A 14,328-nucleotide genomic window follows, 5' to 3' on the forward strand; every position below is an offset into this window, starting at 1 on the left:
TTCGAAGCATCACCAATTGGCATACCAATAGTCTACTCCACTGACTGTTTCACCAGGTACATCACACTTGACTCTTGGAACGTACCATGTAATCACTCAATGATCTTACCGATGGAAACCAAGCAACTCCAAATATCCCGTAACTCGGACAAAAATCTCAGAATCCTCCCGACGTGACTGCCTCTAGTCATCTTGAAGCCTCAGACCGACACACCGCCGGATACCCCAATTATTCCGAATTAGTCCTGACTCTCAATCTGGAAATAATGCACTATCACGCACCTCATCTCTGATTCCTCGACCAGCCTCCCATCGCAGGAATCATCATAAAAGCAAGAGACCTCACTCTCACAGTGGATACACAACGTAGACAACGAGGGCCACCGCCCCGATATACTCCTCTTAATCACCTGGAACTACTGTTAAAAGTATGCCTCCCTCAATAAGGCACCTCCTTGTTCTCTTCCATCTTAGTCCCACTAATGAATCTCTCATGGTATAAGCAATGCCTCGCAGCAAACATACTGCCCAAATACTCTGGTGAAAAGGTTGCAACCCTATGCTACCCCACGTGGTTTACCTCCAAACTCTGAAACCGAAAGCTCGTTATCTCTTTTGCTTCTCAAGGATATGGGGACAACACAACTCTTGTCACAGAAGGTGACGTCTCATCTATCGGTCGATTGCTCACTCAGACTGTGATCCACCAATAAGCATCATCTCTACTCATCCCTGAGTCTTGCGACTCTAACTGGCATCTCACCAAATAAAATCTCTCGGTAACTAACTCGATTTCCCTCTTAAGGTATGCTCCATTGAAACTCGTTCGACATGGCCCTCTGGCCCCACACTCTATCATATATGTTCTCAGTCTAATCAATCACAACGGGATAACTGGTAAACTCTGAAGCACTAACCGCCCCGAATCATGGTACTCGAACCATGTTATCACCTCTCAATCTGCTACTTAGAACCTCTGGAATTCTCCCTGTTTCGAGTACGGGTCCTCTGCTTTCAGTAGTACGGGCCCATCCTACCTGCCACATCTACCCATACTTTCCACACGGATCATCCCAGATTTCCTAAGTAGCTGCTCAACCACCTCGATCACCAAACACGATATACATGGTCGCTATCCAGCGAATACTCTCCTCTATCAACGTACTCTTCTGACTAAAGTCACTTCCCAGGCTCTTCCTAGGTTCTCACACTTCTCTGCCATCAGCTGCCGAAGAACTCCTCATGATGCCAACCATCTACCTCCTGAATATCGTCATATTCACTGGGTAGCTGACTCCATCATCAATAGTTCCACAAAGCACAAAGCAAGCAGCATTCGGGCATCGAATAATCTTCACCAACATGTAAAACCATTCTAGGCTACAACTCCACTTGCTCTACTCACACTCAAAAGGTATCACCGAACTCAAGCAACCCTACCTCTCGCGGGTATCTAACTACTCCCTCATTAGACTCTTCAAATGCTCATCTAGGTATCTCTCCGAAATTACTCCTCTACTCAAAGTTCTCTCTAAAAGATTCCTGCTGGATACTCTTACTCCGCACATACTCAAAGCACATCATAGATATCAACAAATCCTAGGCTGAGGCATCACAAATCAGGCAACTCTAGCCCTAAAATATGAAATACCTAGCCTATCTTCTAGCATGCATCAATAATAACTCATAACACAAATAAGTAAGGGTATTTTGGGAAATCACCGTTGGGGCTCTCGCTGATTGTACACACTGCTCCTTCTCGTTTTTCTCTTAGAAATTCTTGCTCTTTTTAGAAAAATCATTTCTTTTGAAATTTTTCTCAAATCCTCAGCTTGAGTCCAGACATACCCGAAGGTGCATCCGAATCCCTCAAACCAAGGCTCTGATACTAACTTGTAACACAATAAATTTTCAAACAAAATTTTCATTTTATAATCACATAATTATCATAACACAATTCACAAAAATCCCATTTATTTAATTAACAAAACGCAAATCCATAATTGGGTAATTAATAATCCAGGATCCTCAAAACATAACTCTTTCTCTTGTGTGTACAATCAAGCCGGCGCCTTCCCGCGATCCTAAGAAGTACCTGAAACACATATCACGTAACACAGTAAGCACGAAGCTTAGCGAGTTCCCCAAAATACCACACATATCTCATTAGCCTCTCATGGCTATACTCAGATAAGACCCTCCAGTCAATGTGTCTCAGTGGGACCCTCCGGTCCCACAACTCGGGTGGACCCTCCGGTCCTAACTCAGTAAATCTCAGAAAAATACACAACATAAATCACAAAGACATAATGTAGGATATCACAATACTCAATAATAGCATACAAGACCCTCCGGTCACACAAATTACCACTCAAGGTAAGTATAGTGAGAAGACTAACCTCGGATGATAAACAGATCCTATAGATGCTGCTGCTACACACCGACCTCTAACACTGGACCAAAATCCACAATTACCCAATTAAGATCTAAGTCCAAACCCTTACTCTTTAGGCCTAAAGGTAGTCCACTAACTAGCCCATCAGTAACCTAAAACTCATTGGGCCCACCAAGGCCCAATAATGAATGGGCTCTCCCGAGGCCCAACTCTCAAGTCCAAGTGACAAGTGGACAAGCACAACACAAGGGCCCAAGACATATATATATAATATTTCTCTGCTCAAAATCTCTAGTACACAAGCCCAAAGATCCAGGCCCAACCCTTAAGGCCTATTATAAGATTTAGCCCAAAAAGCCCACAACAAGGTTACGCGGGGCGTACCTCCCTTGGTACGCTCAACGTACACAAGCATGCACGAAATCAGATCGGGAACACCAACCCAGTACGCGGGCGTACTAGGATTACACTCGGCGTACGTCCAATATGGCTTTTCTCACTTTCTTGGTCTTAACTCGTTAAGACCTTAGCTCATATCATAGATCTGGACTCCCTAGAAGCTCTTACTCCATAAAGTCTATGACTTTAAGCCTTTGCATGGCTGATAAAGTCACAAACACCCAAAACTCTCATATTCTCATCTCAAAATGCACATATCTCATGCATGGGTTGATTTAAACGTCCAAGTCTCTATTTTTATGACTCTACACCACTATAGACACTCAAAGAAGCTGATAATAATATTTGGAGCTCAGTATCTCATAAAGTCTCCAACTTTGGGACTAAAACCCTAAAATACACTAAAATGATGCACAAATCAAAAGAGTGAGAAAGCTTTAAGCTTCATACCTCAACATGAAGCTTCCAACTCAGATAAGCTCATATCCAAAGCCTGGAATTCCACTCCTTCTTTAAGGCTCATTCTTCACTCCAAAGAAACACAAGATCACTCAATAGCTCACAAATAACCATACAAGCTCAATTGACGAGTATTTAGGGTTTGAGAGGGTTTTTTGTCTGAGGATGGTGGCTAGGAATGAGGCCAACTTATTCTTTATATAGGGACACCCCCCTCATTTAGGGTTTTCATTCTGTGCCTAGTACGCCCAGCGTACTAGGTGACTCCGATTCAAATTCACGCACATGAGTACGCTAAGCGTACACACACGTACGCCCAGCGTACTCAGCTGCCACCTTTCTCAAATAAGGGACCTATTTTGTCACAACTTCAAACTTCCATAGTTTCCTCGATATAACTCCGTTTCTAATAAACCTCATATCCACGGAAAGGTGACGAGAAGCCCTGCGCTTCTAGCATCTCGTCGCAGCCTCGAGGCTTCCTCATGCCCGGGTTGCAGCCCACGAACCCTAAATCACAGACGATCCGAAACAGGATGTTACAGCAAACAATGATGAAATGTGAGGGAAAGGTTTTTTAAAAGGGTGGGGGTAGAGGTAAGGATGGTCACTGTCAAATTCCCTCATCTTACCCCCCCCCTCTTTTCTACATCATTGGAAACCTCAATATGCAACCCTTGTTTGTATCGTTGTCAATGGTTCCATGCCCATTGAAGTTGAAGATGAAGTCGTGATTTTTGAATGAGACTGAAGATGATGGGTAAAGACGAAGGTGAAAGGTGAGACTCACCATATTTAGTAAACATATTTTAATAGAAAAAAAATAAGAAAAAGGAAAAACATACTTTTGGAAGGTGCAGTCGTGATTTTTTGTGTATGTCATACTCCTTAAATGTCTCTTCACTTCTCTAAACCCCAAGACAAGGGATCTTTTGGAAGCATGTCTTTTGATTTTGGTATAGAAAAAGGAAAAACATACTCCCCTTCTTTTCTATATCGGTAGAAACCTCAATCTGCAACCTTATTTCTGTAACGTTGTCACGGTTTTCATGCCCATTGAAGTTGAAGTTGAAGTTGAAGTCGTGATGTTTTGAATGAGACTGAAGATGATGGGTAAATGTGAAGGTAAAAGGTGAGACCCACCTTATTTATTAAACAAATTCTAATAAAAAAAATAAAAAATAAACAATAAACAAATTAATAGACAAATAAACAAATAAGGGCAATATAATCTTTTTTGGTATGAGACTAAATGCATAACAAAAATATATCGCAATGATAGTTCGAGTTAAAAAAAATAGAGACTAGTGTATAGATTAACTCAAACCATAAGGACCATTCATGTAATTATTATGTATACAAAAATTATCAAATCTTGTAAAAATTTTAAATAAGCCATTAACTATGTTAAATGTGACTTGTTGTGACCAAGTTATCAAATTATTTTGTGTATGTCATACTCCTTAAATCCTCTTCATTTCTCTAAACCCCAATACAAAGAATCTTTTGGAAGTATGTCTTTTGATTTTAGTGTAAGAAAAGGAAAAACATGTCAGAGGTTTGGAAGTCTTGCTACTTGGAGTTGGAGCCTAGGGTTTTCGGGTTTGTATCGAAACTGAAGTCTTGCCATTTGGAGCCTAGGGTTAGGAGTACAAGATCAACAATGCTTGTTTAGAGCGTGGTTGTGCATGTGTCGTCGGTAGCATCATTATGACATCCAATATCGCATTATTTGTTCATTTATGTATAATATTGATGTCTTATTGACAAAACATCCATCATGACATTCAATAGAACATAACTCCCCGGTTAGAATTAATTATAATGGTGTAATGAAAAAAAAAATATTGGTCTATTATTATAGAGTACCAAAAAAAAAAAAAACACTAGATACTACTAATTTTCATTTTATAACCCTACAAATAAATCAAAGCTAACCAAATGAATGTTTTTATAATGTGTAGTCTCCCTTACATGTGTAATGTTAATCGCTGTCCTCTTAATTTCAAGTTATATATTATCTTTGAGCATATATACTTTGATTTTGAGGATACTATACTTACATTTACAAGTCTAAAAGGATTAGACTAAAACATGCAAATAAAGCGAGCATCTTTTTGCAAAAGTTCCGATTAACCGTTTTCTGAATTAATCTTAAAACTGAAATCAGGGAGCTCGTTAGGTTTTTTTCCCATTCTATTAATCTATTCAAATTTGTTATCTTTTGTTGTTTGTATAAATATCATCGTTGCATTTGTAACTCGCTACTGGATACGGCTGTCTGCATCACCGACTCACCGAGTCCCTGTCGACGAACAAAACCCGGGATATAAACCGCAGTTGTCAGCGATTACCTCACTACAATACTACCTGAAAAGATCTTCATCTTCTTCATTTCTCCCAATCCGCACACACGAATTGTTGATTCGATTGACAAATCTAAGAACCGATCATGGGGCACGGTATATTCGGATTTAATTTAGAAAAAAAAACCCTAATTTACGATCAACATATAAGGATCCCAATCAAAACACAAAAGCTTGTGTGCACGAATGGCGATAATTAATCTTACTAATCTAACTCTTTGTGTTTTGCTCACAGGTGATAAAAGTGGGAGACCTAGCAAGAAGCACAAGTCATCAACCAAGGTTGTTCGCAAAATGAATTTGTAATTTGTTATTATCACCATTTGATTTTATTATTCTGGGTAGGAGAAGTGTTTCATTGCGGTTGATGAACTGTCAGTTGAACCTAGGCTGCTCATATGAAAGAAAATCTGAATTATACTTGCTCTTTCACTATGTTTGATGAATTGATAACTAAACTATGGTATCTCATTATCAACGAACATTCAGATTATACTTCAAGTTTCACGGGAGAAACTAAGATGTACTCTGAAGTCAATAAAACCTTTCTTACAAAGATTGGGTAATCCTAATGAGCTAATGTATGTGTGTTATAACACAGGAGGACTATAAAGCTGCAGCTTTTGAAGAGGAGGATGCATATTATGTTGAAGAATTTGGTGACGATGATCGTGATGGTATTTTTTTTATCTAATTAGTGTTAATAGGGATTCTATGTCTTTCGCAGCCTTGAGGCAATCTAAATGAATGTTTTCTTGGTTTGTTTAAGGTGATGGAGAAGGAAAAAAGAGAGATTTTACCAAATTGGAACTTAAAGCAGATCATGTCAATCGGCCATTATGGGCTTGTGCAGATGGCCGGATCTTTCTTGAAACCTTCTCTCCATTGTATAAACAAGCTTATGATTTTCTAATTGCAATTGCAGAACCTGTCTGCAGGTAATATACATCTGCATCTCAACTAACAGTTCATATGGTTTTGTGCATAAAATCTGAGATGTTTCATGTTTGGGGTGTTTGTGCTTATAGGCCAGAGTCGATGCATGAGTACAACCTGACACCCCACTCGCTCTATGCAGCTGTGTCAGTGGGTCTAGAAACTGAAACCATCATATCTGTTTTGAACAAGCTTTCAAAGACCAAGCTTCCTAAAGAGATGATCGATTTCATTCATGCTTCAACATCCAATTATGGAAAAGTAAAGCTTGTACTGAAAAAGAATCGTTACCTGGTTGAATCTCCTTTCCCAGAGGCAAGACTGCACATCTTTTTCTTAATCTTGAAACAACAGGTTGTGGATATTCAAATATTCAGTTATTAATTTTGTTATTTGATTGGTGCTTACAGGTATTAAAGAGATTGTTAAGTGATGAAGTCATATCTCGAGCGAGGATTTCAAACGAGGTTATGGATTTTCTTTGTAGCTATTATTATTCCTCTTTTTATGTTGTTTTATATGAGGGATTGATCTTGCTTGATTCTGTATATTCTCACATTCAGGGAGACGATGGCTTTGCTGTTAGTAGATCAGTAGGTGAAATTGATGGTAGACATGAGGAACTGCTAACAGAAGCACAGTTGGCAGCTGCAGCTGAAGAAAAAGAAGCTCATTCATTTGAAATTGACCCCGGTCAGGTATATGATACGTAGTATCAGTTTCTGATGAAGCTCATCTTATTTTATATCACTTTAAATGATCGAAGAGTGGTTTTTAGAATTACTGCATCATCGTTTTAACAAAATTACTTGACAGGTTGAAAATGTAAAGCAGAGGTGTTTGCCAAATGCTTTAAACTATCCCATGTTGGAGGAGTATGATTTTCGCAATGATACTGTGAGTTATCTCCCATACCTCAATGAAATTTGTAGGGGTTGCTTCTTCTTTTTGCCATTAAGTCATGTATGGGCAATGATCTCTGTCTGGATAAACTCTCTGATTGAGGTTAAATGATCATTTTACCCTTACATTCCAAAAAAACAATATTCACAAGCTACTCCCTTTTTTAATAATAAAGGGTTGGTGTCTTAATACATTAAGCCAACAAGAAACAGTCATGTATAGCTGTTGAGATTAAGAGCTTAACCCATAAAGCTCATTAAGTCAAAAAGAAACAACCCCATAGTCTTTTCTACAATTGATAATTACTCATAAGCAAATTGCAGATAAATCCGGATCTTGAGATGGAATTAAAGCCTCAAGCACAACCACGACCTTATCAAGAGAAGAGTCTCAGTAAGATGTTTGGAAATGGTAAGACACCTCACAACCCCTTAAAAACACTGATTGTAAAAACTTGTTAACATTTGTTGAGAGAGTTTTTTTTAAATCTCCTGATGCATGCTGCAGGAAGAGCAAGGTCTGGGATCATTGTGTTACCTTGTGGTGCTGGAAAGTCTTTAGTTGGTGTTTCTGCAGCCTGCAGGATTAAAAAGAGCTGTCTCTGTTTAGCAACAAATGCTGTTTCTGTTGACCAATGGGCTTTCCAATTCAAGTTGTGGTCAAACATTCGTGATGATCATATATGTAGGTTTACATCTGATAGTAAAGAAAGGTTTCGTGGAAATGCTGGAGTTGTTGTCACTACATATAACATGGTTGCTTTTGGTGGTAAAAGATCCGAAGAGTCTGAAAAAATCATTGAAGAAATAAGAAATAGAGAATGGGGTTTGCTACTCATGGACGAGGTACATACACATACACTTTTGAATAAACAAGACTAAATGACCATTTTACCCTTATATTCCAAAAAAAAAAAAAACAAATTTCAGGTGCATGTGGTGCCTGCACATATGTTTCGTAAAGTTATTAGCATCACTAAATCTCACTGCAAGCTTGGGCTTACTGGTATATGCTTCTGAAATACTAAGGATTTAATATTTCTTTTGTTCTGAGGTGGGAGTTTTTTATATTATATTTTTATTATTTTGTAGCTACACTTGTTAGAGAGGATGAAAGAATTACGGATTTGAATTTTCTTATTGGTCCGAAATTATACGAGGCAAATTGGTTGGATTTGGTTAAAGGAGGATTCATTGCAAATGTACAATGTGCTGAAGTGTGGTGTCCAATGACAAAAGAGTTTTTTGCTGAGTATCTGAAGAAGGAAAATTCCAAGAAGAAACAGGTATATGATGTTATTAGAATAAATAATAATAATAATAATAGTTGATAGTTGTGTATGTTATGGTTTGATTTGCACTTTGCAGGCATTATATGTGATGAACCCTAACAAGTTTAGGGCTTGTGAGTTTCTTATTCGGTTCCATGAAGAGCAACGTGGGGATAAGATTATTGTTTTTGCTGACAATCTTTTTGCACTCACGGAATATGCAATGAAGCTCCATAAACCAATGATTTATGGTGCCACAAGGTCCATATATATATATATATATATATATATATATATATATATATATATATATTTTGACTTTAAAAGGAAAAGAAAACAAAAAAGGCAACCTTTTATCTTGTTGAATTGAAAAAGTTAATATTTTGATGTGCAGCCATATTGAAAGGACAAAGATACTGGAGGCCTTCAAAACCAGCAAGACTGTCAACACTGTATTCCTGTCAAAGGTAATCTATGAATGTTCCAAAAAATAAAAATATATTTGTTTGTCTTTTATTTTTTAAATGTTTGTTTCTGTTTGTTGTAGGTGGGAGATAATTCAATAGATATTCCGGAAGCTAATGTAATAATTCAAATTTCATCACATGCTGGTTCCAGACGTCAAGAAGCCCAACGTCTTGGCCGTATTCTCAGGGCTAAGGTTTTTTATTTTTTTTAATTTATTAATTAATTTCTTTTTTATAAATTTTAATTTATTATTATATTCTGTGGATGTGGAGTGTAGGGTCGTCTGCAGGATAGAATGGCAGGTGGAAAAGAGGAATATAATGCCTTCTTCTACTCCCTAGTATCTACAGATACACAGGTAGCTAATAAATAATATATCATATTATTGAAAAACGTATTATGCTAATTTGACAAACACATGCATGAATGATGTAGGAAATGTACTACTCAACTAAGAGGCAGCAGTTTTTGATCGATCAAGGGTATAGTTTTAAGGTAATTCATTAGTTAGTGTTTTATTCAAAAAAATAAATCAAGGAGATTAATATATATATATATATATATATATATATATATATATATATATATATATATAATATTATTGTGGTTTTGATGTGAACAGGTGATAACAAGTCTGCCTCCACCAGACACTGGGGCAGAGTTGAGCTATCATCGTCTGGAAGACCAACTTTCTCTTCTTTCAAATGTGTGGCTTCTTATCTATTGTTTTGATACTGAAATTCTGTTGTTGTTATTTGTTAATACATATGATATGATAAGATATATGTGTATATTATAGGTGTTAAATGCTGGGGATGATAAACTAGGGTTGGAAATACTTGAAGATGATACAGATGACATTGCACTACAGAAGGCTCGTGCACGCCGTATGATGGGGTCCATGAGTGCCATGTCAGGAGCTAAAGGAATGCTCTATCATGAGTTCAGGTTGGTTTGGTGCCCTTTTTTTTTTTTTTTTTTTTTAAAAAAAATTTGTGTGTGTGTCTGATATAATAACTGGTGGGGTTTGCAGGAGTGGACAAAAGGGAGGTTTTGGAAAGAGCAAGCCTAAGGATCCAGCAAAGAGACATACACTATTTAAGAAACGTTTTGTATAACTGCAGGCAGGCAGGCTTGTTTTATTGTTTTGACTTTTGAGTGCAAAAAGCCCTACCTACCAAATGATTCCGTGGCCTACAAACATGCCATGGCGAGATAAATTGTAATGCCCCAAACCAGAACTACGTGGGCATATACATCTATTCAACAAAACAAAAAACTTGTTTTTTTTTCTGTAAAGAAATATGGACGCATGGAAGGAACTTTACACACACTATACTTATTATATTGGTTTTGTTTGTGTTGACAATGGCATATTGGCATGGTTCACTGCCAATCCATTTGAGTACTTACTGTATTTCATAAATCTCTACAAACATTTTGTATTGTATGGACTACTAGTATAACACTTATGAATGGGTAAGTGAAGTCTACTATTTTAACCCGCCTTACCTTATGATCTAGTAGACTAGTACTGAATAAAATATGACTATCTGTACATGTATTAAACTGAATCAAATAAATTGCAATGTATTTACTAGTTAGTACTATTAGGCAAATCTGAGTTTAGGCATGTCGGGAGATATAGAGGAGTTTTACTTTGAAGGATTTTTATACATGACTCCAAGGTTATCAAGACATTCGTTTCATTTTATTGAAAAACAATCAAATTCATATTTTTATCGTCATTGGAGAATTAGCATTTAAAACAACTCAACTAAGTTTTTAAAACGCTTCTGCGGTATAGATGCTTATACTAGATGCTTATACCAAACTGATCCAAATCCTTTGGCAAGATCAATCCTCTTTTCTAACAAAGCCACTTTAACTACCAATTTATCTATATTTCTATTTGCTTAATTTTTAACCAATTCCAGACTGAAAACTTTTCAGGTCTCGAGGTTTATTCTGATTATCTACAAGCTCAGAATTTGGCCTATAAATATTGCATATTGACTAGCTGGATCAAAAACACCAAAAAAAAAAAAAAAAAAAGGATATGTTACAAGTGTAAGGAACCAAGAGATTATACAGTATGAAAAACCACCTTAATCAATAAAAATACTATTCTTCAGCCACTCTTTCATGTTGAAGAATTTAATTTCCAGCCTACTGATGATACAACATCTAGTTCAAAATAAATTGACTAGAAACAATGTTACAAACAAGGGAAAAAGATAAAACCCAACCCAGCAACACCTTAGGATTAGGATCCCTGTGTCTTGTGTTTAACAGTGTCCTTGTTATCTCTCCAAACAGCCAACACCTCATCGGTTCTAAACCTCTGAGTAAAAGTGGATTCCTCAAGCGGAGTTGTACTTCCATGAGCAAAAGCAAGAAGACCCGTATAAGCAATCATAGCCCCATTATCAACACAATACCTATCATCAGTTGCAAACAAGTTCCCCCCTCTTTCACCACACATCACTCTCATCATCTCCTGCAACCTTTCATTACACCCAACACCACCAACAATCAAAACATCTTTCTTGTCACAGTGCGCCATTGCCCTTTCTGTAATCTCAACAAGCATCGCAAATAACGTCTCCTACAACATTTTCATCATCATGTCAAAAAAACCACACATCTGTCTGACCCCATTAAGCCAAAAACAAATACCTGCAACGAATAGCATAAATCTGCTGGAGTACAATCATTGTTTTTAAGCTTTTCTTCTGCTGTGGCTTCAATGTAGCTCAATATTCCACTAAACGACACATCCATTCCTTTCACAACATATGGAAGGTCTATGAACTTTTCTCCCTTCTTTGCAAGCTGAATCAACAAGAACAAGTGGACCCAAGTCAAAGTTGATTGATTTCATAATCATATTCATAATCAATCATACCTGCTCAATGTTGTACCCTGGACTTGGATCATTTGACAGCATTAAAACCCTAGCAAACCTGTCCAAGCAGTTACCTATAGCTATATCGATTGTCTCCCCAAATATTCTGTATCTTCCCTCACTATATGCAATCACCTATTTATAACCAAAAAAGTCAAATCAGTTTTGATAATCATATGGGTCAATACTCAATACCAATACTCATGGAGTTACCTGTGTGTTTCCACCACTAACATAGAGGACAACAGGATCATCAGCCCCAGTGACAATTCTTCCCATCTCAATATGAGCAACACAGTGATTGACACCTACAATTGGGATCTTCCATAGCTGAGAAAGAACGCGTACAACAATGGCGGAAACCTGCAAGGGTGCACCCATTCCTGGACCTTTTGTGTAACAAAGACAGTCGATGTCCTTTAATGTAATTTGAGCTGTTTCAAGGGCTTCTTTGATTAGGGGAAGGATATGTTGAAAATGGTGTTGGGCAGTTTCACGAGGGAGGAATCCTTGACCTGGTGGGGTGATGTAGGTGTGTCTTGGGTTTGATAAGATTGTGCCATCTAGAGTCACTACACCAACACCAATCTTGTTGGCTGATCCTTCAAATCCCAATGCTATCATTCTTTTCATCTCTGAAAAACACCAATCAATTCACAATTATGATTTCAACTAATGGTCTACCTGTCAATTATGAAGAACGGGAAAGAACCAAAAACAGAAAAAATGAAGTTTGGGGAATTTTATCCAACAGTTGGTGTTCATCAAAAAAGATGATCATTATCAGATTATCTCAAGTCTCAACATCAGTTCATCTTCCCCACCAGCCAAGGTTCATCAGAAGCATAAGATGCAAATATTTATCAACATAAAAGAGGGGTGACAGAAAATGTGAAAATTACCAGCTCAGACTATAGTTTCAATGGCGAATAGCCGTAAATAGCGACAAGCTACCTATATGCTAATGAAATATTAAGGGATAGGCATAAAAAAATAAAAGATATTTCAAATATTATAGCAATTATAATCAAGAAAATAATCAAACAAAACATAATACCGTCTAAATAGAGACTTCACAGTTCATAAGAAAGTAACAGGAAGGAACTTAGGAACTATAATGACATATACAAAAATAAAAAAATAAAAAACAAACAAACAAACAAACCAGAACTCAAGAAGTATAAATGTATATAGACATTGATCAGAAAGAAAGTGAAAAGACAGCAAAAAGAAAAAAAAAACTATTAGGAATAAACTTCCAATCGGACCTGAGGTGGATGAGTGGTTGCCGGAAGTGAAGCTCTGAATGCCGGAGATGTCGCCGGAGAGAACGCCGGTGGGTTCGCCGGAGGTGGAGGCGTGGAGCAGAAGAAGGACTTGGAGGTCGCAGGTCGCAGGTGTAGAGGCGGGAGGTAGAAGCGTACTGATTTCTTATAACGTTAGCCCTAATTTCTTTTATCCCCCTTTTTTTCCTTTAAAAAAATATAGATAAAATAATACTGTCGCTATTTGGGTCGTTTTCGTCACTAACACTAAATAACACCATAGTGGCGTGCGGTAATTTGTCATTAATCGTTACTAATCCGTTGCTAATACCAATGTATGTATAAAAATTAGGGCCGACAAAATTGTACCACGGAAAACCAACTAACATGTTACCAACCGAACCAAGAAACTTGGTAGCCAATACATTTGGTAGCCAACATGTTTGGTTGGTAGTACCGTACCAATTGATCAATGTTGGTACGGTAATGGTACAAAAATTTGAATACCATGGTAATACCGTACCAACCAATTCATTTATTATATATATATATATATATATATGAAATCGTATATTTCAACTATTAATTGTGTTTAGTGTTTACAGTTTTAATAACATTATATTAGTCATTTGATTGTATTAGTCAATATATATATATATATATATATATATATATATATATATATATATATATATATATATATATATATATATATATATATATATATATATATATATATATGTATTAGTCAATAGTTATTACCACGTTAAAGCACAAAATTAAAACGTTACTTTAGCATTACATTAGTATAATTCTTTTGTAAACAAAAAGAACTACGTAACTAATTTCTATACTAAACATCAAAATCCTGATGTCTTTGCTTTACTAGAATTCTTTTGTAAACAAAAAGAACTACATAACTAATTTCTATACTAAACATCAAAATCCCGATGTCTTTG

At 36.9% G+C, this 14,328-nt stretch overlaps 2 protein-coding genes across 2 annotated transcripts; one reads left to right on the forward strand and one right to left on the reverse strand.

Moving 5' to 3' along the window:
• The first annotated feature begins 5,394 nt into the window (after window positions 1-5,394).
• Window positions 5,395-10,604, forward strand: LOC145165283 (general transcription and DNA repair factor IIH helicase/translocase subunit XPB1). The gene is made up of 20 exons (XM_079083995.1): window positions 5,395-5,715; window positions 5,855-5,901; window positions 6,221-6,296; window positions 6,389-6,557; window positions 6,648-6,870; window positions 6,966-7,022; window positions 7,119-7,253; window positions 7,372-7,452; window positions 7,782-7,869; window positions 7,966-8,303; window positions 8,388-8,463; window positions 8,550-8,743; window positions 8,826-8,989; window positions 9,123-9,195; window positions 9,276-9,389; window positions 9,474-9,554; window positions 9,632-9,691; window positions 9,819-9,902; window positions 9,996-10,144; window positions 10,230-10,604. The coding sequence occupies exons 1-20, from the start codon at window positions 5,706-5,708 to the stop codon at window positions 10,312-10,314; spliced, it is 2,304 nt and encodes a 767-aa protein (XP_078940121.1). The 5' UTR covers window positions 5,395-5,705; the 3' UTR covers window positions 10,315-10,604.
• A 678-nt stretch (window positions 10,605-11,282) lies between these two features.
• Window positions 11,283-13,536, reverse strand: LOC145165284 (Actin-like ATPase superfamily protein). Its single transcript, XM_079083996.1, has 5 exons — window positions 13,373-13,536; window positions 12,318-12,739; window positions 12,105-12,239; window positions 11,876-12,031; window positions 11,283-11,804 (listed from the first exon to the last, which is right to left on the reverse strand). Exons 2-5 carry the CDS (start codon window positions 12,735-12,737, stop codon window positions 11,463-11,465), a joined length of 1,053 nt encoding a protein of 350 aa, XP_078940122.1. The 5' UTR covers window positions 12,738-12,739; window positions 13,373-13,536; the 3' UTR covers window positions 11,283-11,462.
• Between the last annotated feature and the right edge of the window lie 792 nt (window positions 13,537-14,328).

Source organism: Lactuca virosa, chromosome 3 (assembly GCF_052849685.1).
Source record: "Lactuca virosa cultivar CGN04683 chromosome 3, Lactuca_virosa_CGN04683_v6, whole genome shotgun sequence".
In the NCBI taxonomy this organism is placed as follows: domain Eukaryota; kingdom Viridiplantae; phylum Streptophyta; class Magnoliopsida; order Asterales; family Asteraceae; genus Lactuca; species Lactuca virosa.

Bases quoted from the DNA above. Each gene is read 5' to 3' on its own strand.
- LOC145165283 (XM_079083995.1), top strand. The intron at 5,902-6,220 runs GTTGTTCGCAAA...GTTATAACACAG, and splicing joins AGCACAAGTCATCAACCAAG to GAGGACTATAAAGCTGCAGC. The intron at 7,254-7,371 runs GTATATGATACG...ATTACTTGACAG, and splicing joins TTGAAATTGACCCCGGTCAG to GTTGAAAATGTAAAGCAGAG.
- LOC145165284 (XM_079083996.1), bottom strand. From the start codon at position 12,737: ATGAAAAGAATGATAGCATTGGGATTTGAAGGATCAGCCAACAAGATT. The intron at 12,032-12,104 runs GTATGATTGATT...TTGTTGATTCAG, and splicing joins CAGGGTACAACATTGAGCAG to CTTGCAAAGAAGGGAGAAAA. The intron at 11,805-11,875 runs GTATTTGTTTTT...AAAATGTTGTAG, and splicing joins ATTTATGCTATTCGTTGCAG to GAGACGTTATTTGCGATGCT.